General features: G+C 41.1%; 1 protein-coding gene across 2 annotated transcripts in view; it reads left to right on the plus strand.

The window, feature by feature from the left end:
• The window catches only part of samd12 (sterile alpha motif domain containing 12), a 157,193-nt gene that overhangs the window by 62,550 nt on the left and 69,101 nt on the right, over nucleotides 1-25,542 (plus strand). For both annotated transcript variants that reach the window (XM_072571219.1, XM_072571220.1), the window contains exons 3-4: nucleotides 3,339-3,474; nucleotides 15,151-15,291. In XM_072571219.1, coding sequence (XP_072427320.1) covers nucleotides 3,339-3,474; nucleotides 15,151-15,291 — 277 coding nt within the window. The remainder of the gene's footprint in view (nucleotides 1-3,338; nucleotides 3,475-15,150; nucleotides 15,292-25,542) is intronic.

The following is a 25,542-nucleotide window of genomic DNA, read 5'->3' on the forward strand; positions in this document are numbered from 1 at the left end:
ATGATAATGATGTCTAGACCTGGTTGATAAATAACAAGAATTTTATTTTCCAAATTCATCCATTGGGTGGCATTCTGACACACTCTGTTTTCACTGTGATCAATTATTAGCAGTAGCTGCAAAAATGTCTTTGCGTTCAGTGCCGTTTTTGTCCAGCCAAGTATAAAATTATTCTATGATGCGCTACTTCATTGCAGCTGTTTGTTTGCAAAATGAAATTAGCTCCTAGCTGCCTCATTTCTCCAGTCGACAGGCATTCCCTAATACTCAATAGTACCTCACCAAAACAAAAATCCATTGCTCATCAATGAGGATCTGCACTCTAGCAACTGAATGGACTTGTGGGCCTAATGCATTCATCTTCTAACATTTGGACTTGTTCACTTCCCAGCAGAAGCTTGAAGACACAACCATATTTGTCAGTTCATTAGATGTAGTTATTTAAGTGCACAAGTTACCACATTGCACTGGTCATTAGCATGTGTTAAGGAGTTACAGACCATGTTGGCATTACAGCTTTTAAAACTAAAACTAAAACTGATTTGAATGACTAAACAAGTAAGATTCAAACTGCAGTTGATAAGGTAATGAGAAGGAAGCGCGTGGAAACAGAGCAGCAGAAAGACATCTTGATCTTCCTTCAACTGAAAAAAAAGATATAGAACTAGATTAAGCGAACATTTGAAAAAGAGGAAGCAGACTTTTCATTGACACGCAAAGTAGTTACAACTGGAAGAAGAGGTGAAAAATTGGACTCCAGATTACAGGAGGAATAGAATTTCTCGATCGACCAAAATCAGATGAGCAGTAGTAGGTAACGATGCCTATTTAGGCAGGCAGTATCTTAGTGGTGCAACTTTCTGAACAGACGCAGGCTAAGCATGTGTACTGAAATTGGGATAGGAGAAGATTTGAACTGAACACAAAGCAAATTGAATTTCATGGATTTGTGATTAATGCGAGGAAGGAAGAACATTAATTAGAGTTGGACAGTTCTCAATAATGATAAAATTCCCCTAACTTTGATGTTCTGTCAAATGAGAGTGTTGACTCTCTCTTGCTTCTAGCACCATTTAAAAACATCTGACCAGGAGAAGAGCCACTGCACTGTCATTTTGACTTATTAAGTCAGCAAAAAGGCTGCTACTGTTTCTGATCTGAGAAGGAAAAACAGCACCAAAGGTTGACATTCCACAAGTAATTCTTGTTGACGTTTGTTCTAAGGGATGAGTGAATGAAGAAAGGATGAGTTGTGTCTGGAGAGTTGGTGGTTGAGCATGCAGGTGCTTCTAAAATACTAAGTTGTATTAGTAGTTACCTGTTCTAGGCACACACCCAACAGAGACCACAAAAAAAAGTTGTAGATTTTGAAGACCAGCTCGATTCCAGATGGCCTTAGTAGCTAAGCACAGCTTAATAAATGAGCCATATAAACAAACCATGCCTTTGAAGTATGGCACATGAATGAAGGCCTGAAGTCATGGCTTGGCACCAACAGGATAAATGCAGGGCTACATTGTTTCATGAGTGGATGAGCAATTTGTGACTATTCATAAAACGAAAGAGCATTGTGAAGTTATTTAAGAAATGTGATATCGGCAGTTCCCTAGATGGCAGCGAAGATGATCTATTATTTAAAATGACAGTTGCAAATGCCAATAATGATGAGTGTAACAACGTTGAGAAACTTTTAAGCTTCTATAATTCATAAGATTTGATGCATTCAATTTTTTCTGTGATGGTAAATATTAGTATTAAATACCTATGTGGACAGAATATTTTCTTCTCTGTTTCTTTCTAAACTTTTGTTGTGTCTTATGATCCAAGTTTTCTCATAATCTAGCAAATGCAATAATAAGGAGCAGGAATACTTAATGTGTTCACTTTGTCCTTAAGGTCAGTTATAACATTCCAGTGCTGTAGCAGATGAGATCATTGATTCAACACAGAACAGACATCGAATCTGGTCCATCTGCTCAGTTGCCTTACCAGCTGAGTAAATGCTTGAAATCTGAAAATACGATTGAAGATGCTGAAATTACCACAGCAGACCAAACAATTAGGTGGTGTTTTGGAAACTGACTCAAGCAACTCTGCCACAGGATCAACACTTTAAGCATAACTAGTATTTTCTCTGAAGGCTGACAAAGCCACCAGTATTTCTATTTGCTTTGCTGCCCTGTACACTATTTTGTTAAGATGTAGAGTTATTTTAATGTGGATCCTGTTCGCTCTGGTATATACAATGAAGTCACACATAGGCTGGACTCGGGAAAGACAGCAGGTTTCCTACCTTTAAAGGACATGAGCGAACTAGTTTTTTTTACCAACAATTGACGTGGTTGTTATGAGGCTAGCGTTCTATTCCATATTTTCATTGAATTCAAATTTCACTATCAGTCATGCTGGGAATCAAGCCAGTGTTCCTCCCAAAATTAACATGGGTTTCTGGATTACTAGTCCAATGACATTACCACTGTGCCACTGCTTCTCCTACTAATCAAACCACCACCGAAATAGTAGGCTCAATGGGCGTGTGCAAATTGTGGAAGAATTATTTATGGAGTTCTTTTTTGTCAGAAGCTACTGGAGGTGGGAAGTAATGTAAGTAAAATCACAGCCTACTTTACATTGGGACCCACAGGAAACCAGGATTATGTCTTATAGAACTGTGTATGTCTTATTGATTCAATGTCAATGAAAGACCTCAGAAATGGCTTCACATTCCAATGTTTTATACTAATTTTTCAGACTCTAGATCAATAATAATAAGTAAATGATGCAACTCACCATATAATGAGACAGTCTCTGAAATTCCAGTATTAGATGACAGCTTGCTTATCTAATTCTCAAATGCTTCACTAAATTAGTGGGAAGGAATTGTTTCATGTTGCAAACTGTCTAGCCAAGACTGTATCTACTTAGTTATTATAAATTCATGCATATAATAACCTGGAGGTGATTAGAGCTGGCAGCACTGCATATTGGTTTTATACACTGGAAAATAATGTTGCAGTATCTGTTATTGATTTTTGAGAAATTCATACTTTTAGTGCAGTGAATACAATCTTTTTAAATTAATCTTTTTATTTTAGCCGTCGCTACAATCCAGTGTCAGCATATTTTTCTTCATCCTTCAATTAGATTTGGAAGGAATAGTTTAAAAAACAGCCATATGCAGGTGGAAGCTACTACGTTAATGTAGGAGGCACTTTTTAAAAAAAAGACACACAATTTGACTTGTGTGAATGTTTTATTGAGAAAAGGCTCAGTTATCAGAAACAGTACAGATTGTTTGCTCTAATCCAAATGTTTATGGAATTTGTATTCTTTTGCAGGCAAACCCTGGGCAAGTAAAACTAAGTAAACCAGTGGCTTTATGGACCCAGCAGGATGTTTGTAAATGGTTAAAGAAACACTGTCCCAATCAATATCAGACCTACAGTGAGTCCTTCAAACAGCATGATATAACAGGTAGTGTAAAAATTAACAAATGTGGAGGAGGGAGATGTTGGGGTTGGGCGAAGATGTCAAAATGCTATTAAAAATGCTTAGTAGTCAAGGAAATGTGATCTTTTCAGCTTTTATTCCTCCCAGCTCACCATTCTAGTTCCCAATTAACTGTGCAACAATTGTGCAGTGGGGTCAATTGTTAATTGCACCTTTTTCACTTGTGGCTACAGCAGAAGCTGATGCTGTTGTTCTATTTCTTTCCCCAACCCCAAGCTCTCTGCATTCATTGTGACTTTAAATGATGTGCTCTGACTGAAGATCAAATGGAACCTCTAATTCTGCTACTCTGGTTCTCTGCATTGTGCTTCATCTCACCATGCTGTATCTATTCTGAATTCATACTTCGCTACTTTGGTAGTCGTTGGATGAACCAACTTTTGTTGTTTAAATGTTTGACAGTAATTACTAATGAATAATTCTTTAAAATATCCTGAAGTGAAATTCCCTTTTGACCGATGTTAATCCTGGGTTCATCATATTAACTTCCACATGTTAAGGACACTATTGAATTAAGAACTTGGAACACTTTTATTAGGGCTTTTGTGGTGCAATGATAGTATCTGTACATTTGAGCCAGCAGGCCTGGTTCAAATCCCACCTTATCCAAACTATAATAACATCTCTGGACAGGTTGGTCAGAAAATATCTGATTTACTACTGAAAAGGCTTTGGTGCTGTCCGAGACTGATAGTTCATTTAAAAAAGAACGCACTATAAACTTTGCCACAAGAGCCCTTAAAGAAGTGTTCCGAAGTGCAAAGTGGTAAAGTTAGAGTCAGGTCCTATTTGCTCCAGAGTTTTATAATAACATCGCTGAACAGGTTCTTTAGAAAACAATTTATATTATTATATCTCTCGTAGTGCAGTGAGAGAGTCCCTATATCTTAGCCAGAAGATCTGGGTTCATGTCCCACCCGCTCCCGTGTGTTATCCATATCAGAGCAGGTTGAGCAAAGTAACTTGGAAAGCTTAACTAGGTTCTTGTGGTGCAGTGCTGGTGTCCTTATGTCTGAACCAGGAGACCTGAGTTCAAGTCCTACTTTTTCCAGAAATGTAATAACATTCTCTGAGTAGGGTGATTTGGGAGTAAGGACAGTCTGCTAGAACACTGTTGTGGGTAGATGGGAGGGGATATCTATAATGTTGCATTCTGTGAATAACCCATTATCAAGGCATAGATACAAACATATGAGTTAGTACTTTGCCATTCAATATAATTGTGGCTAATCTGTTGGTGTTTTGAATGTCGCATTCCCAACTATCCCAGATTTAACATTTGATTCTCTTGCCTATCAACATCTTTGCGTACAGAGTCCTTGCAACAACGTTTCAATGATGGGTGTTGGTGCATCCCAAAGTGTAGCGTTGATGTGTAACACTACTGTAAGTAGGTGGAAATGTGCCATGATGATGCAATAAGGTTGGCACATGTCCAGTGCCAATATCCGTGGACATGGGATGCATGCGCTCACTGCCCACGGAGTGTACCCTGAGATGTTGGTGCCAGATGTCTAAGATGCCTGGAGGAGCAAGTGGTGACCTAGAATTCACAGCCAACCACTCTGATTATTATGTCAAGAATTTCCACATTTAGTTTCTATCCAGCTGATGGTAAATTGATAAATTAATGTTAGTGAGGGTAATACTAAGTAATGATCCATGCCAATAAGCCTCTCGCTGCTCACTAGCAAGAATCGCTTCTCAGCGTCTAGCACGTGCCAATGCGACTTTTTGGCCTCGTTCGACATCTCACCCAAATTTCCACTCTCCCTCAAGCCTTTTCCTAATTCATCTTGTCCATCAAACCTACCACTGAGCCATGGAATGGTTACAGCACAGAAGGAGACCATTTAGCTCATCATGTCAATGATAGCCGTATGGAAAAAGCAACTCACATTCCTGCCTTTCTCCACTTTTTCCAACTTCTTATGCCACTGCCACATTTTCAGGCAGACTCAGGTTGGAGTTCCTAATCACTTCTATTGGAAAAATACTAACTGTTGCCTATTTAAAATTTCCAAGATGCACTTTTTAAATAATCTTCAAGAACTTAGTTAAGTAACAATATTCAACTTGAAGTTTTATTACTTAAATACCCAGATGATGGTTGTAAAGGACCATTGTAAAGTAGGAAAATGTTTTAAAATTTCTTTGTAGAAAGTCTCTCAACTAAGATTATTTTAATTATAAAAAGAGTGAATTAACATAAGTTCCTCTTGCATTGGAGTTGAGAGTAAACCTGTTTTGAAAGCATCTGAAATCAGGATAATAACAATAAAGAACCGAGGATGCTGGGCAAACTCGGGTCTGGCAGCATCTGGGCGGCACGGTGGCACAGTGGTTAGCACTGCTGCCTCACAGCGCCAGAGACCCAGGTTCAATTCCCGCCTCAGGTGACTGACTGTGTGGAGTTTGCACGTTCTCCCCGTGTCTGTGTGGGTTTCCTCCAGGTGCTCTGGTTTCCTCCCACAGTCCAAAGATGTGCAGGTCAGGTGAATTGGCCATGCTAAATTGCCTGTAGTGTTAGGTAAGGGGTAAATGTAGGGGTATGGGTGGGTTGCGCTTTGGCGCGTCAGTGTGGACTTGTTGGGCCGAAGGGCCTGTTTCCACACTGTAATGTAATGTAATGTAATCTAATCTGTGGAGAGAAAACAGAGTTAACATTTCATTTCCAACGAACCTTTGTTAGAAGTATCAGGCTGCTTTATTGTGAAGGCACTTGTTTCCCTGACCCAATGAGCTCTGTGTTGATGGGAACATTGGAAGAGACCAATTGGATTAACAGATTTCACATTTTTGGCTGAAGAATATTGGAAAAAAAAGCTTCAATCTTGTAATTTGCCCTCATTCAGATTCCTTTGTGACTGAGATTGGACCTGTGGAGTCTCCTCCTCATATTAGTTTCCTGGATATTCTTCACCATTCTTGACTGGAAAGAGTTAGATATTTGTTAGCTCTGTTTCATGTCCTGTTACTTTTAGCATTTCGTCCACAGGTAACGGTATGTAGCTTCACTGGGTTGATGCCTCATTCTAAGATACCATCGTGGGAAAGAAGATATCTCATTTCTTAGTAAATCAGGATTGGTTTTGTGGCTTGGAAGTGGAGAAGTGAAAAATGTTGATGAACCACCAGGAGGCATGGCAATGAAGATCTACAAGAAGGGTCACAATTTAGGTTCTGTCATCAAGAGACTGAGCACATGTAATCTTCACAGCAAGACAAAACCAAGAACAGTGCAGAGAATAGCAGATATGGGGCCATCTTTATCTCATGAAGTCAATTGGGAGGGACTATAGAGAGTCCACCTCCTATTTGGTTGACTGTAAAGAGTCATCACAATTCTTTGCCTGCTATACAAGAACATGTTATCCTTAATTCAACACAGACCAAATGCTTATGCAAAGGGCTATGTCAACGCACCAATGCCAACTCCAAATTCCTCACTGCAACACTCTGAATATCAATGAAGCTTCCAGCTGGAAACAAGATGACTAAGTCTGCTCTGTTTACATTGTCTTCAGTCCAGAATCAAGACCACTCAACCTCTGTCATTGAGCTTAAGTCTGCAAATGATGCTTACATGTGCACACAGTCAATCTGAGGCTGAGCATCAAGCTATCATTGACCGTTCATGGAGGCAAATGAGAGAATGAGTCTTGTACGAAGCATCTGGAAGACAAAGGTACACTATCAGGCTGCTCTTACCATGCAACACTATCCCTTGACTATCACGAACCACAGTGAACCACATTCCCATGTGGATCAATTCTCCTACCTTGGGAGCTTCTTTTTCAGCAAGGACAAAGATTTATGAAATTCAACATTGCCTCCAGTGTGCCAGCACAACCTTTGGTCATATGAAGAACAGTATGAGAAGAACCTCAAACCTAGCCCCAAACTCATGATTTATTAGGCAACAGCGTTGCCTGTCCTTCCAAGTGCATCAGAGACATGAACCAAGTACAGCAAATCTTCAGTCACTAGAAAAATATGAGCTGCGATGCTCCTCAAAATCCCACTGGCAGGATAGACACTCTAATATCAGTGATTTCTGATGAAGGGCTTTTGCCCGAAATGGTGTTTCTTTTCCCCTGCTCCTCGTATGCTGCCTTACCTGCTGTGCTTTTCCAGCACCACTCTAATCTTGACTCTAATATCAGTGTCCTCTCTCAGGCCAGCATTGACTCACTTGGCTTTGTCAGTCAGCTGTGCCGTGTGGGCAATATTGACCAGATGTCTGACACATTATTCCCAGAACAAGCTCTCTACTTTTGAACTTAGGCCCCTAGATGCTGTTATCTGTATTGATTCTTAATGTCTGAGCCAAGAAAGAAAACTGTACTGTGAAGGTGTTCCATGGAATATTTGCATTCAAGCTGAATTCCCCTTCTTTGAAGTGAAGCGAATCTCTTGTTCTTTCACGGGTAAAGATGAAAGCTAAGAAATAATGCATTTCAAAAGTTGCTAGGGAAATGTTTGGAGTGTCTAACTGTTGGGAATAAATTGTGCTGACTTGTCTTAATTGCATTTCTGTACCATGTACTGTTATTAGAACAAACGTGGTTTGTCAAAGCCATTAACTAAAATGAAGAATGATACCACTTTCATTTGTGCTTCCCTTTGCCTTTGTAAGTGAGAGAATGAATAATTTAAATTAACTCTAGGTTGTTGCTATTCTCAGGAAATTGTTCCACTCTGAGAATAACTAATAGCAGATTTTATTTTAAATATATTGCATATCAAAATTAAAATTTGTATAATCAGATGCATAGCTATTGCAATGTTATAGATTAGATTTGGATGTTTTTGCAATGTTTTTGACCTCTGTCAAATATTGTCCAGACCAAGGTTAAGCATGATGCTAGAAAAGGCTGTACAAATATTTAGTGTAATACTATAAGGGCAAGTGATGGCCTAGTGCTGTTATCATGAGACTATTAACCCAGAGAGACCCAGGTAATGTTCTGTGGACCCTGGTTCAAATCCTGCCATGTCAAATGGTGAAATTTGAATTCAATAAATATGTGGAATTAGGAGTTTAATTATAACCACGAAACTATTATCAATTCTAGGAAAAACACAGCTGGGTTACAAATGTCCTTTTGGGAAGGAAACTAATTTCCTTATCTGAAACAAGAAAGAAAGTGCTGGATAAGATCAGCCAGTTTGGCAGTCTTTCTGGACAAAAAGAGTTAACCTTTCGGAAATTCAATGAAGAAGAGTCACTATCAAGTGTTCCTCATTGCTAAATCTGTGCAGTCGATGGCACCTTGGATGGGCTAGAGGGGAATGCAATTGACCATTTCCTTGCTGTCACTGAAGATGTTGACATAAGCCAATGTTCTGGCAAGGAACCAGTGACCTGCCTTTTATATTTACATGCCATCAATTGAGAGATTCTCTATCTGTGCTGGTGTGTTGCAAAGGGCCAGAGTAAAACAAACTGAGGACAGTGGGTACTGAATGGCCATTTGCGTCATCGTGGAGGCAGCCCTTCCTAAAGGAAGCCACAAGTGTTTGCGACCACCTGAGGTGGTAATCAGCTCTTCAGATAGATTGAAGTTGAGCCTCAGTCAAACCTTTCATGGGGTAGGTGCCACCGATGTGCCCAGCTCTCTGTTTCTTTCCACTTGAGTCTGTATTGTGCAACCACAGCACAATGTCACTGTCAGAAATGTCACAAATGATTGTCACTTCTAGATGTCTTTTTCCTAAACTTTGGTACACGTCCTCTCACCTCCCCCACCTTACTGTGATCTACTTAACTGCCTTCACCTTCTCAAAGCTTCTATGCTGATCGGAACCACTAACCACTAAGACTGAGCCTACATGACTTTAAGGTAAAGTGATGGAAGAAGGAAAGAGTAGACTCATCAGTAAACAATTGGGTGGAAGAAAGCATCAATCTACGTTTTAAAAAGCAAACCGAATGTAAGCTTAAAATAAGAAATAAATTGAACTGAACCAGCATGTATAATATCATAATGGTGGCGACAGGTCAGTGGTTGGGAATTCTGCAGTGAGTAACTTGTCTCTCCATGCCAATCATGTACATGACACAAGTCAGGCAGATGAGTGAGTGAATTCAGCTCCAACAACACTCAACATGCTTGATACCATCCAAGACACAGCAGCCTGCTTAATTGACACCATATTCACTGCCTTCAACATTCACCCCCAAACACACCGTGATGGCAGTGTGTACCAACGACAAAATGCACTGCAGCAGCTCACCTCGGCTCCTTCAGCAGCACCTTCAAAGCTGCTACCTCCAGAAGGACAAATGTAGAGCATGCACAAGAAAACCGCCAAATATATGTTGCTCTCGAAGCCGTACATTATCCTGGATTGGAACTACCTTGTCATTTCTTCACTGTAGTTGAACTAACATCCTGGAACTTCCTTCCTAACCAGAGCTGGGGATGTACCAGCATTCCAAGGACTGCAACGGTTTAAGAAAGGAATTCTTCACCACTTTCTCATGGTAAACTAGGGATAGACAGTAAATGCAGGTCTAGTCAGTGACTCCCTCATTGGCTGAACAGGCAATGAACATTCCCTCAACATTAAATACCTCCATAAAGTACAGACGAATGTCATCTCCTTTTTAACTGGTGCATTTTGAGTTCCCAGAACTCCATAATGAAATTTCTTGTCCTAATGATCATACTGTTTCCACAATCAGCTAAATGTACCTCAGCTAAACATGAATGCTGTAAAAAGGTAAAAATAATGACTGCAGATACTGGAAACCAAATTCTGGATTAGTGGTGCTGGAAGAGCACAGCAGTTCAGGCAGCATCCAACGAGCAGCGAAATCGACGTTTCGGGCAAAAGCCCTTCATCAGGAATAAAGGCAGTGAGCCTGAAGCGTGGAGAGATAAGCTAGAAGAGGGTGGGGGTGGGGAGAGAGTAGCATAGAGTACAATGGGTGAGTGGGGGAGGAGATGAAGGTGATAGGTCAGGGAGGGGAGGGTGGAGTGGATAGGTGGAAAAGAAGATAGGCAGGTCGGACAAGTCCGGACAAGTCAAGGGGAGAGTGCTGAGCTGGAAGTTTGAAACTAGGATGAGGTGGGGGAAGGGGAAATGAGGAAGCTGTTGAAGTCCACATTGATGCCCTGGGGTTGAAGTGTTCCGAGGCGGAAGATGAGGCGATCTTCCTCCAGGCATCTGGTGGTGAGGGAGTGGCGGTGAAGGAGGCCCAGGACCTCCATGTCCTCGGCAGAGTGGGAGGGGGAGTTGAAATGTTGGGCTACGGGGTGGTTTGGTTGATTGGTGCGGGTGTCTCGGAGATGTTCCCTTAAGCGCTCTGCTAGGAGGCGCCCACCCTCCCCAATTTAGAGGAGACCACATCGGGAGCAACGGATACAATAAATAATATTAATGGATGTGCAGTTAAAACTTTGGATGTGGAAGGCTCCTTTAGGGCCTTGGATAGAGGTGAGGGAGGAGGTGTGGGCACAGGTTTTACAGTTCCTGCGGTGGCAGGGGAAAGTGCCAGAATGGGAGGGTGGGTCGTAGGGGGGCGTGGACCTGACCAGGTAGTCACGGAGGGAACGGTCTTTGCTGAAGGCGGAAAGGGGTGGGGAGGGAAATACATCCCTGGTGGTGGGGTCTTTTTGGAGGTGGCGGAAATGTTGGCAGATGATTTGGTTTATGCGAAGGTTTGTAGGGTGGAAGGTGAGCACCAGGGCGTTCTGTCCTTGTTACGGCTGGAGGGGTGGGGTCTGAGGGCGGAGGTGCGGGATGTGGACGAGATGCATTGGAGGGCATCTTTAACCACGTGGGAAGGGAAATTGCAGTCTCTAAAGAAGGAGGCCATCTGGTGTGTTCTATGGTGGAACTGGTCCTCCTGGGAGCAGATACGGCGGAGGCGGAGAAATTGGGAATACGGGATGACATTTTTGCAAGAGATAGGGTTGGAAGAGGTGAAATCCAGGTAGCTGTGGGAGTCGGTGGGTTTGTAAAAAAATGTCAGTGTCAAGTCGGTTGTCACTAATGAAGATGGAGAGGTCCATGTCAGAGATGGTCCAGGTAAATTTAAGGTCAGGGTGGAATGTGTTGGTGAAGTTGATGAATTGCTCAACCTCCTTGCGGGAGCACAAAGCGGCGCCAATGCAGTCATTAATGTAGCGGAGGAAGAGGTGGGGAGTGGTGCCAGTGTAATTACGGAAGATCAACTGTTCTATGTAGCCAACAAAGAGACAGGCATAGCTGGGGCCCATACGTGTGCCCATGGCTACCCCTTTGGTCTGGAGGAAGTGGGAGGATTCAAAGGAGAAATTGTTAAGGGTGAGGACCAGTTTAGCCAAACGAATGAGAGTGTTGGTGGAACATGAATGCTGCTGTCATGTTTCAGCTCAGCTTTCGCTGCCTTTCAAATTTCTACTGTCTATGCTGGTGTATTACCCATCCAAACGCAATGCACTCACTTTATATGTTAAAATTCTCTTTCTTCCCTAATTGAATAGAATAAGCAGATGGTTTATCTTCCTAATTGTTGTCTTTTTCTGATTTTTAGAAGTAAGTTTGATACTTCCTCCCAAATAATTGTGTGCTTGGAAAGTCCACTGTTTCTCTTCTCCAAATACATTTTCACTCCATTTTTGATTTTTAGTTCTGTGGAAGTGAATAGGTTTCAAATGGGTTAAGGTCAGTATTAACTTGAATTTGAAGGTACTGGTAATTTCCAATCATGAAATACCTTTTTTTTTCAGAACATAATCAGTGACATATCTGTGATATTACGACACAAGGACATTCAATAGTATAAATCATTTCCAGAGAGAGAAAATATTGTCGGTGGCACAGTGGTTAGCACTGTTGCCTCGCAGCGCCAGAGACCCGGGTTCAATTCCCGCCTCAGGCGACTGACTATGTGGAGTTTGCACGTTCTCCCCGTGTCTGCGTGGGTTTCCTCTGGGTGCTCCGGTTTCCTTCCACAGTGAATTGGCCATGCTAAATTGCCTGTAGTGTTAGGTAAGGGGTAAATGTAGGGGTATGGGTGGGTCGGTGTGGATTTGTTGGGCCGAAGAGCCTGTTTCCACACTGTAATGTAATCTAATTGTTTGCTTCTTTTGCAAATGACAGACTAAAAAATATCCAAATATTCATAACTTCAAGACTGAAGCTGCTTTGGGAAATATTTTCTCCAGCTGCCTTCATTTACTTGTTTCTCTTTCTTTCATAAATCTTCGGTGCTAAGTACAAGATTTTCATTCTGGTAATTCTCAGAGGTACTGTAGTACTTTAAGAGGTTATCCGAATGGTTCCTTAAAATACTGAATAAATTTATGTTATAAAAACGCTGACGTGACTTTAAAATGCCTAATTTGTAGTCTCCACAATTTCACTGTTTGTGTTTATTGATCTTAAATAAATCAATTGTGAACATCAAAGGAACTTCTACCCGAGCCAAAAAGAATTAAGTCAGAATTGCTATCCTTCTGGGATAGTAATTACAATTCAATTAATGTGAAGCATTGAACTATTCTCATGCAGAATTGGTCTCATGTTAACAGGGGCAATATTGTGAAAATATTTATGACAAATAAGAATTTAAGACAGTTCTGATCATAAGTGTCTACCTTTGAAACTAGCAATCTTTTGCCACTCGTGGTGCAGTGTCCTCTATGTTGTGACCAATCGGAGATTAAGTGATTTCTTTGGTGAATATTTCCATTTTATCATCAAGAACACCCTGAGCTCTCTGATTAATATCTGCTGAGTGTTTACACTGTGTAACCTGTTTTTGTTGAATTTGTCAGCATTTTATTTTTATTAACCTTTTTAAACTCTAGTCATTTTTGTAGCAAATATTCAGCTCAAATTCATAAATTGCTGAAACTAAGATCCTTTTCCTTTTGTGTCCAGTTGAATGAGCTGGACATTCTCCCCAGACAAAGAGACAAACCCATTAAATAAATATACTTCAGTTGACAATCATTTGATTCACTTTGATTTGTAAAATGATCATTGATAGTCAAGTGACAAATATGCTAGTTACTGACAGATATTCATTTACATTGTAGCTGCATTCTGACTACAAGCCAAGCAGAAAGCTATTTGATTAAAAGCAAAATATCTTGGATGCTAAAATCTAAAAGAAAAGCACAAGATGGAAATATTCACCAGGTCGAGTAGCATCTGTGCAGAGAGAATCAGAGTTCATGTTTCAGGTTATGGTAACAGAGCACAAGCTGAAATGTGAACATTGTTTCTCTCACCACAGGTAATGCCAAACCAGCTGAATGTCTGTAGGTGATTGGTCAGGTTTCACAAACTGAGTCGTTATCACCAGTGGGGTCACAGGGCAAGGTTTTAGGGTTGCAAGCTTAGAGACTGCAATGGTGATGGAGCTATGACTGAGTTTTAGTATCTTTTTAAATGTTTCTTTTGATCAGTGGATGTGCCTTTTTTCTGAAGATTGATTGTTGCTCCAATCGCAGCATGCAAAAAGTTGGGAATTTCTTTTTAGGGAAAACCTAGCTGATTTTAAACAAGCCTCAACTCCCCTCTGTGAACAACTTTCTGAACACTGCCTTCCCTTCCCATTCCCAAATTTTCACTGCGGAGTCACAGGAAGCCTGAGGCATTAAAACGGGGTCACACATAGGCATGATGTTTGACCAGCACTGACTCGGCTAAAACTTAATGAGGAAAGTTACCAATGTAAATGTTGATTGTAAAGAGTGGAATCAAGAAGTGTATTTTGAGGTGAGGTATGTTTCCAGAATGTGAACATTGTGCTTACCATGTTTGAAACCTTACTGGATCTCGATGTCAGACTCCTGTGCTGGAAGATAACTTCACCAAATAGACCTGCTGTGCTTTTCCTTAAGTGGGTTTATCCCATTCTGAACTGATGACGACAATTTGGCCACCTGTATAAAACTGAACCAGCACTCAATTCTAAGAACAAGAATTATAAGTACATATGCATACATGCAGACATACATAATAAATCTACAATTCTAGTGATCATGTATTGAAGTGAAGACCTCATAAGTCTAAGGCCACTGTGTTTTGCATAGTATATTTATAATGGATATAATTATGAGTCCTTCCCAAAATTTCTTCCACTATGACGCCCCATTTCAAGGGTTGAAAATTGATGTGACCTTGCAGTGAAGGGGAGGGGGAAGAGGGGAAGGGAAGAGGTGGTGCAGATTTGAGCATAAATGGTGAGGGGGTAGGTACTGTCAGAAGAGGAGTCTGTTGGAGCAGGACTATGGCTGTTATGAGCCAGTCAGTTATTGAAGCCATTGTAGCCTCAGGTCATGACCCATAAATGTCAGTCAGTGACCCCACTTGGATGCCCACCCCAGCTTTGGGAAGCTCCGCCATGTTGGTTATCTGTGAGTAAAGCTCATAAAAGACAGCTCATCAGGTTAAAGGTAATGGTTCTGAGATTATTCCTCCCAACAGAAAGAGTTGACTTACTTTCCTGCTGCAGCTTATTTACAAAAACATAAGTAAAATTTGTAAAACTAAAGGCTACAGATGCTGAAATAAGATCAGAAAACTCTGGAAAAATGTACTTGCTCTAACAGCATCTTTTTAGAACGAAACAGTATTTAAGTTTTCGAGGCAGTGACCTTTCATCAGAAGCAGTAAGCGTTTTTGTATCCTCAGGTCGAGCGCTTCTAAGATTGACAGACAAGAAGTTGGAAAGGATGGGTATTGTCCAAGAAACTCAACGACAGCACGTCCTTCAGCAGGTTCTGCATCTGAGAGTCCGAGAGGAAGTCCGCAATTTACAGCTACTTACACAAGGTACAGATTACTGTGTTGAGTAAAGCTATTGGGCCAAATCCATATACACTGAAGGCCTCCAAAAAATCAATAGCTGCCATTCCTCCTTATCAGTAACTATCATTTTAACTCCATTGTTAAATTGTTTTAAATCAAACTAAGAATTTTGAAGTAGTGCATTTAATTATTCTAAAGTCAAGATTAAATAAAAATATTTATCTATGCCCCGACTAGATGAGTTTCATTGCAATGTGCATTAATTAAAGAAACAAGTTAAATTAATAGAGGCAACAATTATGCCCTTTGGTAAAATGTGATATAATTTTGATCTTTATATCCAATTTGTGTTTAACAACAAACACAATTTCTGAAATGAAAAACTGTAAGGAATAGAAAACATTTTTGCTTAATTTTATAATTCTTCTCTGCCTGTTTCAATCCTTATAAATCCTCTCTCCCTAACTTCATCTGGTTCTATGACCACTTTCCCCTCCCCCACTCCTCAGCAGCAAATTCCACATTCCTCCCTCTCCAGCAGTTTGATCATCCTCTCTTTCCATGGTACCATCGTAAGCCTTCCATTCAGCCGTCTAATTGAGTAGTTTACCAACAGTTTGACCTTTTTTTCATTTCTTTCTCTTCCCTCAAGATTCTTTTTAAAACCAACCTCTTTTTAAGTTGAGTCAAATTCCTGGAACTCCCTCCCTTAGGGCATTGTGGGTTTATCCACAGCACATGGACTGCAGGGGCTCAGAAGCCAGCTCACCACCACCTTCTCAAGGGCAACTTGGGTTGGGCAATAAATGCTGGCCCAGCCAGTCATATCCACATCCCATTTATTTTATTTTGAAAAATTTTACCCCCTACTATTTGGTTATTGTCTTTTTGGTTATTGTCCATTTTTATCGGATTTACATTGAAATTCTGTGAATTTCCCTTGATACTTTTTAAATGATGCAAAATACATGAAAATGATTGTATTTGCAAACTAACACTAATGTTAGCAGCATTGTCATGTCTGGATTCACATTCAACTTCAGGAGTTGAGTACAAAGATCACAGCTAGCATTTCTAGTACAGTCCTGAGCAAATGCTGCACTGCCAGAGATTGCAAATTTCAGGTGCGATGTTAAAACAAAGTCCTTATACATCTGGTGAATGTATAAGATCCTTTTATGATAGCACAAAGAAGAGGATTGGAGCTTTCCCTGATGTGCTTTGTAAGTTTAACCTTCAACTATTATCACAAAAAAGACCAGATTATCAGCTCATTGTCTGATTGTTGTTTGTAAATTGGCTATTGCATTTCCTAAATACTATTGTGACTTCTTTTATTTCAATAATGTACTTTATTCATAAAATATTTTTATATACATACATAATCACTAGACCAGTTCAATTCTGTACAGTACCATAAATAAACAAGCATTGGAGTTTGACTCTAACCAGCAAACAAACCCAAGGCATTTCTTGTACAAGTCTATATTTATGTACATTTAAGGCACTGCAAGGGTCTGATACCTGAGCAGACATCCATTTAACTTGGGCAGAAAGAAAGACCTTAGTCTTTCCCCACTGGGCCTTGGTGGCATCTGCCCCAAGCTTTAATGTGTCCCTTAGCAAACAGTATCATAGAATCCCCTGCAGTGTGGAAGCAGGCCATTCATCTTATCAAGTCCACACCAACCTTCCAAAGCGCTTCCCACCTAAATCGATCCCCCTTAACCTTTATTGTCTGCAATTCTGCATTTCGCATAACTAATCCACCTAACGTATACATCCCTGGGCATTTTGGGCAATTTAGCTTGGCCGATCCATCTAACCTGCATATCTTTGGACACAGTCCTGGAACCTTGAAATGTGCCAGTCTGTAACACTTCGTCCAGGTCAACTCCTTGCTCTGGAAGACCCACCAATTTTGGACAGACCAATAAGCATCTTTCACCGAGTTGGTAGTTCTCCAGGTGCGGTCAATGTTTGTTTGTCTCTGCATGCATTTTGGGAACAAATCATAGAGCACAGAGCCCTGTGTCACAGAGCTGTTCAGGAAAAACCTCAACAAAAATCAGTGCATCTCTCTCCAGACTTCCTTTGCAAAGACACAGTTCAGAATGAGAGGTATGGCAGTCTCTACCCCCACCCCATCCCCCAGCAGCTGCTTCGAGGGCTGTGTGCGGTGGCACAGAGCACCCAGGTGTACATGAAGAATCTCTTGGCTAGTGCCCTTCTCACCACCAGCCAAGTGATGTCTTGGTGTTTATTGGAAAGTTCTGGTAATGAGGCATTGTGCCAAATGACTTTGGCAGTCTGCTCAGGGAACAACTTGATAGGATCCACCCTCTGCTTTTCTGGAAGAGTCTGAAAGATGCCGCGTGCTGACTATTTCCAGATGGACTTATTGTCAAAGGTGTTTGTCTTTGCAAATTTCTCTAAGAAGGACAGGTGATACTGAACGGTCCAACTACTTGGAGTGTTCTGCAGCAATGAGGCTAGTCCCGTCCTTGGCAACACTGGGGACAGGTAAAACCTCAAAATAAAGTGACACTTAGTCTTTGCATTCAAAGGGTCTATGCACAGCTTGATGCAGCTGCATACTTAGGTGGCCATCAGGATGAGGGCAGCGTTGGGTACATTCATTCATCCCACAGCACTTATCCAGAACTTTGACATGGTGTCCCTGTGGCTACAGTCCATCTTAGACCTCCAGGTGAAGTGGAAAATGACTCGGGTGACTGCAACGGTACAGGTTCTGGCAATGGGCCAGACCTGCACCATGTACAATGACAGAGAGAGTGCTTCTCACTTAGCAACTAGATTTTTACCCACAATGGAGAGGGAGCAGTGATCCCAACATCCCAGTTTCTACTTCACCTTGGTGATGCACTCCTCCCAAGATTTTGTATATGTCCCAGCCCCTCCAAAGAGTATTGCCAGCACCATCCGGTAATCTGCCCTGATGGTGAAGGGGATGAAAGATTGGTTGGCCCAGTTCCCAACGAACATAACCTCACTTTTACTTTGATTTACATTGGCTCCTGAGGCCAGTTCAAACTGATCACAAATGCTCATGAGTCTGTGCACTGACAGCGGATCCGAGCAGAAAATGGTGACGCCGCCGATGTACAGGGAGGCTTTGACCTGCAGGCCTCCTCTCTCTCTGAATAGTCACCTCTCTCAGGCTCACATCCTTCCTTACAGACTCCACAAAAGGCTCAATACAATGCACAAACAAAGCAGGAGAGTGTGGGCAGCCCTGCCTGATTCCAGATATGACTGGGAAGCATTCTGATTCCCACCAGTTGATGGAGATTGCACAACTGCTGTTGGTATAGAGCAGTCAGATTCAATTCCAGATTCTCTCACCAAAGCCTATTTTGGAAACCACAGCTCACGTGTAGGTGTGCAATATCCTTCTCCTGTCAAAGGCCTTCTCCTGGTTCAGGCTGATGAGCAGGCATGTAGCCCTCTCTCCTGCTCTTAGGCACTTATGTCCCTGAGGAGCTCGAGGCTCTGAGAGATCGTCCTACTTAGTGCAGCAGCAGTTTGCTCAGGGTGAATCGCTGATCCCACCTCAGACCTGACCTGGTTGGCAATGACCTTAGACAGGATTTTGTAGTCTGCATTCAGCAGTGAAATTAGTCGCCAATTTCTAATTTCCTTCCTATCCTAAGAGCAATGCCATCAGGAATTCTCAGCACCCCTTTGGCAAAGCCACTCATGGTAAGGTCAGAGGGGAAGAAGCAGACAAAGTGCAATCCTAAACAAGTCCTAAACAGTGATTCAGGAGGAAGATATTCGTGTGCAATGGCGGATGAAGGCTGAAGCAGTAAGGAGATCCCCAGTCATTGGGTTATCCTTGCCACTGGATTCGGATAAACCTGTCAAGGACCATGTGTTGGCTGGTGTGCAACAGCATTCTCATGTTAAAAGGTGTCCTGAATAATGTGTCTACCTAGAGGGATTCAAAAGCATTCTAAGAACTTGGGTAACTCCAAGCAGGTGAGATAAGTGATGAAGTGTTTAGGATATGTTGGGGTGGATTGGAGAAATCTGGTCATGACTGGGTGTGTATGGTAGGTGGGGAAGGTAGAGTTTGGGTTTTGTAGGGTGGGTGGGGTGACAGGGGGATGGCTGTTTGGTCCATTAGCAAGAGGTTGGTTCAGGTCCAATCCAGAGGCCAAGTGGTTGGGGTAGACTCTGGACTAGTGGTGGTGGAGGACGGAGAGTTGGGTCCAGTGGAAGGAAATGGGGAAGGTGTTTGGGTTGGGTCTGACATTGGTGGAGACAGGGTGAGTCCATTATGAAGTTTTGGGTTAGATATTATGGATGGAAATGTTTTGAAGGAGGACTTGTTGGATGTATGTGTGGCAAGTATGGGATCAGTTACGTAGTTACTCAGGAGTTAGGCTACATATTTAATAATCTGACCTCTCTTGAGTAACTATATACTCAATTTTGTCGGACCCTTTCGAAGACACCATTTTCTTAACATAGTGGCTTTTGGTAGATTCCAGAGCATACTGGAATGGTCCAGTGTAGCCTTCCATTTCCTGGGCAATTTCTTCATATTATAGTACAATGGAAGTTCCACAGGGTTCCTGTGTGCAACTCCCATCTGCCATGGAGTAGCCAGTGCAATGGATTGGCCAGTGGAAAATCCAGGCCAATATTCTTCTAATAGTTAACATATGAAATATGTTGGGAAAAGTGAATCAACAGCAGTTATGTGTTAAATACAGTCGTCAAGTTATGAACTAAGACTTCGTAGAATATGAAATTGCATGCTTAGCAGCTTTTGACTTGTTTGATGTTAACATGATGCTTTTTATTTGCATGAAAATTGTACTTTGAGCTATAGCAAGGTGTCAGTGTGTATTGTCCTTGTTGAAGCGTAGCTGTAAAGTATGCTGTTAAATCAGCTGCAGAGTAACAAACATTCTTTTTCAACATTTCAAGTTTCTACTATGACTTATTTTGAATAAAGAGTTTTGAAATATCCTTTCTTTCATTTTTATTTGTTCATTCTAAGCAAGTAATACTGGTTAAGACAGTTGTACTGTTGGGAGAGAAAGGGTTATGAAAGTATCCCATGGTTATTTACTGATCAAATAACCTGATGCAAATGAATTATCCAATGCATACATTTGAAAATTCCAAAACATTTGATCAGATTCATAATTAAATTGTTTTCAAAATACTGTTTGTGTACTTTCTGTGGTTTACACTTGGGCTGACTTCAATAACAGTTCAAACATTCAATCCTAATTTTCCTTTCTGTAATTTCTGCTGGTCTGCCTTGTGTTTTTAGTGCATACACAGTCAACACTTCAGCACACTCCTTTCATAAGATCTTAAAGCTAATAGAATTCCTTTATTTTTCCACAGGCATTGATTGATTGTTTACTGCAGAATATCTCTACAGGCAGTTAGTACCTTGTATACCTCAGCAAAATAGCCATTAGCTTCTGGGTTACTTCTAGTTGAATATTGGTTGACTGATTAATTGAAATGCCAAACCTCAACTATCCAAAGGTATCCACTTTCAGGCTGATAGCGGTTACAAGCATAAATACTGGTAACTTTCCACTCCATGTCTCATTGTTATTTAGGTTTACCACAGCCTTGCCAAAGATCAGTTGGATAAGGAGGTAGTGTTGGATAGGCTATTGAGACTTAAAGTTAACAAAGCATCTGGACCGGATGAGATGAATCCAAGCATATTGAAGGAAATGAGGGTGGAAATTGCAGAGGCAATCACCACAATCTTTCAGCCTTCCTAAACTCAGGGGCGATGCCAGAAAACTGGAGAATTACAAACATTATGTCCTTGCTCAAAAACATTTGTGAGGATAATGTGAGAAATGATAAACAGACATTGACGATAAAGGACTGAGAATACAGATCTAAGAGCAAACCAGATAAGACTAAAATCCATAAAAGTAACAAAATGACAAAAATAAAGGCACTGTATTTGAATTCATGTAGTATTCGAAACAACAGATTGATTAGTAGTACTAATTGAGATAAGTAAGTGCAGTCTGTGGCCATTACTGAGAGTTGGCTGCAGAATGACCTAGATTGGAACCGAGGCAAAAGTGAGGACTGCAGGTGCTGGAGATCAGAGTCTAGATTAGAGTGGTGCTGGAAAAGCACAGCAGGTCAGGCAGCATCCCAGGAGCAGGAAAATTGACGTTTCGGGCAAAAGCCCTTCGTCAGGAATGAAGGTAGGGAGACCCCGGGGTGGACAGATAAATGGGAGGGGGTGGGGCCGGTGGTGAAGGTAGCAAATAATAGCTTCAGGGCAGAGGAGATGACCTGGGGGTTGCAGTGAGAGAGAGACTCACTGAAGAAGGAGAACTTCCTCAAGGTAGGCATCCTTGCAACAGGATTCGCAGTAAGGTTAAAATCAACTAGGCAAAAGTGGGGACTGCAGATGCTGGAGATCAGGGTCCAGATTAGAGTGGTGCTGGAAAAGCACAGCAGGTCAGGCAGCATCTGAGCCCCATCCCCTCCCATTTATCTTTCCACCCCGGAGGTTCCCTGCCTCATTCCTGATTCAGGGCTTTTGCCCGAAATGTTGATTTTCCTGCTTCTCGGATGCTCTCTGACCTGCTGTGCTTTTCCAGCACCACTCTAATCTAGACTCTGATCTCCAACATATGTAGTCCACACTTTTGCCTCATTGATTTTAACCTCACTGCGAATCCTCTTGCAAGGATGCCAACATTGAAGAAGCTCTCCCTCCACAAGGATTTCAGTGAGTCTCTCTCTCTCTCTCTCTCTCTCTCTCTCTCTCTCTCTCTCTCTCTCTCTCTCTCTCTCTCAGTACATCTCCGGCTTGAAGCTACTCTTGGCGACCTTCTCCCCAGCCCCACCCCCCTACCATTTATCTGTCCACCCCGGAGGCTCCCTGCCTTCGTTCCTGATGAAGGGCTTTTGCCCGAAATGTCGATTTTCCTGCTCCTTAGATTGGAACCTGAACATTAAAGCACATGTGACATTTAGGAAAGTCAAGAAGCAAGGAAAGAATAGACGAGTGGCTCTGTTAATTAAAGGTAACATTAGTACAATAGAGAGAAATGACCTAAATTCAGGCCATAGAAGCAATCTGGGAAAATATGAAGAATGACAAAGGCAAGAGGTCACTTGTGGGTGTTATGTACAGACCCCTTAACAGTAACCACATGCTAGGCCAGTGTATCAAGAATAATGAGAGTTTATCAAAAGGACATAGTGATAATCATTGAGGATTTTAACCTTCGAGTAAAGGGAAAAAAATCAGATGGGGGAGAAAATAGTTGATGAGGAATTCATCAAACATTTTCGGGCAGTTTATCAGACGAGCATGTTATTGCACCAACCATTGAGCAAGCTATACTAGTCTTGGTTTAAACTGATGAGACATGATTAATTATTGACATCATCGTGAAAGAAACCCTGGGTACCAGTGACCATAAAATGATTGGATATTACAGACAGTTTAAGACATATGAGTCCAAGTATTTTGAATTTAAACAAGGGCAATTATGAGGGCAAGTGCATGTGAACTGGCAACTTTGATTAAGGAATATCTCAGTAGATATGCAGTGACAAACATCTAAAGGGATATTCTAGAAAGTGCAGAATAGATACATTCCAACAATTAGGAAAAATTCTTAAGGAGGGGCCTTCAGAAATAATTAATTATGAAAAATTTTGATTTGACTTGAAGATGTGATTGGTATATTATGTACACAATCTTTTGTTTTAGTCATTCAAACTTTATATTGACATTTTGTTTTCGTTACTCTGGGAAGACGTCCAAGTCTAATTTCACTCTTGTACCTAAAAAAACTCTTAACTGAATATCTGACCACTGTTAGTGACCATATGCTATCTGAACCTGTTATGTATTCAAGAATGACTTTGGAAATGGAGATCAGGCTATTGTTGGCATCTGTTCCAATCATCATGAGTGCGAAGAGCGAGACTTATAATTTCTAATTACTTTCTGTATCCTTTCAGAATTGTATCCTGCCAGTTAATCATTATTCTCAATTATATAATCAACTCAACAGTAGCAATGAGTGATTATAAAAACTTTTGTATTCATAAATATCTAGAATTTACATTTGGAACATTCCCATGTTTGAATGAACGTTTGGTGACATCATCAATTGTAGAATGAAGTTTCTGATATTTTATGCAATGATTGAACTGAGGGTTAGAATACAAGAGCAGAGACATACAGCTAAAGCTATATAAGGCTCTGCTCAGACAGTATTTGGATCATTTTGAGCAGTTTTTGTCACTGTATCTAAGGAAGGATATGTTGGCCTAGAAGGGGGTCTAAAGGGGGTTTACAAGATTGATCCCAGAGATGAAGGATTTGTCCTGAGGAGCGGTTGAGGATGCTGTGTCTGTACTCGGACTTTAGAAGGACGAGGCGGGTTCTCATTGAAGCTTACCAGACACTGAGAGGCCTGGATAGAGCAGACATAGAGAAAATGTTTCCACTAGTAGGAGAGAGTAGGCCCTGAGGGCTCAGCCTCAAAGTGAAGGAACGACCTTTAGAACTGAGATTACGAGGAATTTCTTCAGCCAGAGGGTGGTGAATCTGAGGAACTCATTGCTACAGAAGGCTGTTGAGGCAAAGTCATTGAGTATATTTATGACAGATATAGGTTCTTGATTAAAGATGATAAAAGGGAGAAGCCATGGGAATTGGGTCGAGAATCTGGATTAGTGGTGCTGGAAGAGCACAGCAGTTCAGGCAGCATCCAAACGTCGATTTCGAAGCTACTTGGATGCTGCCTGAACTGCTGTGCTCTTCCAGCACCACTAATCCAGAATCTGGTTTCCAGCATCTGCAGTCATTGTTTTTACCGAATTGGGTCGAGAAGATGATTGAATGCAGAGCATATTTGATTGGCTGAATGGCCTAAATCTGCTCCACAATCCTAAGGTCTTAGTCGTAGTCTCAAACTTCTGAAGAACATCCGTTGGTCTATGACTTTTTAAGTTCATACTCCAGTCATATTTTATAGATAGAGAAAGCTATAATTACCAGTTGTTTTTGGTCCACTAGAAATTCTGTTCAATATGCTAGTAGAAAAGATGTCTAAACATTATTATATGCTTATGTTAAACTATTTTGGGAACATTTCCTTTGTGTATTTGATTGCCAACATAATCAGTAAATGTTGTTTAATTATTCTTGACTTGCTACAATTACTGCAATATCTCTATTGTTATATAGAACTGCGCAAACATTTAAGGGTGGATGTTGTTTTGATAAATTTCCTTTGTGCCTGATCATTTTAAGCAGTCTGTACTATAGCATTAGTAATTTATGATTGTCACTCATCTAAGCTCCATAAGTATTATCCATCGCAGTTAATTGAAAGTACTTTTTTGTGTATCAAAATTAACAGCTTTGGTGCTAAAACATTTTAGAAATAGCAAATCTGTTTGAATGAATTTACACTGTAATGGTTTACATTGCACACATACCTACAAATTGAATGTCCTGTTATTAGCAATAGATGTAATCAGTCCCATTGGGTAGTTCTGTTTAGACTACATTTGCCCTTTTGTAAATGTTTTACAACACTAATTGTTCAAAACCCAGGAGAGCCTTTTACAATGCTAGCAATGAAAGTGGTATGCAGAAAGCCAAAAGTAATTAAAGGGAAGCAGTGAAAAAATATCTAGCTAATTCTGGCAGATTGCGTTCAGAGTTTTACGTTTTGGTCTTTGTCAGTCTTGACTATTGTCTCACATTTTAAATTGCTTAATGTAATTGAATTCCGCTCCTAATTTGAGTAATTTACAGAGATTAGAACTGCTTTTAATATTTGTAGATATGCAATTATAGCAGTTCTGAGAAGCACTTTTCACTCTTTTAGATTTCACTTTTTTCACTATTTTCTCCCCTGCTGTTCTGAAAGCTTGACTCCTGTGTGTGTGTCTGTGTGTGTGTGTGTGTGTGTGGACTGCAGGCAGAAGCAATTTTTGTACCAGGCTCACTTGGCTATCATGCTTTGTGTGAATATTAAAAAAGACTCTTTTTGACTGCAAAGCATTACTGACAAGCCCAGTCTTGCTTTGGTGAAAATGGTGGGGGGCGGGGGGGGGGGGGGGGGGGGGTGCAAAATTGTGAAAAAGCACAGGTTTTCTCCCCATCCTAACCCCCACTGATAAACCCAATGAGAGTGTCCCCAAAGGGGACTTGACAGGATGAATGCTGGGAAGAATGCTTTCCTTTGCAGGGGTAGGGGGCATCTAGAACTA

The sequence above is a fragment of the Chiloscyllium punctatum genome, chromosome 5 (assembly GCF_047496795.1).
Source record: "Chiloscyllium punctatum isolate Juve2018m chromosome 5, sChiPun1.3, whole genome shotgun sequence".
Classification (NCBI taxonomy): Eukaryota; Metazoa; Chordata; class Chondrichthyes; order Orectolobiformes; family Hemiscylliidae; genus Chiloscyllium; species Chiloscyllium punctatum.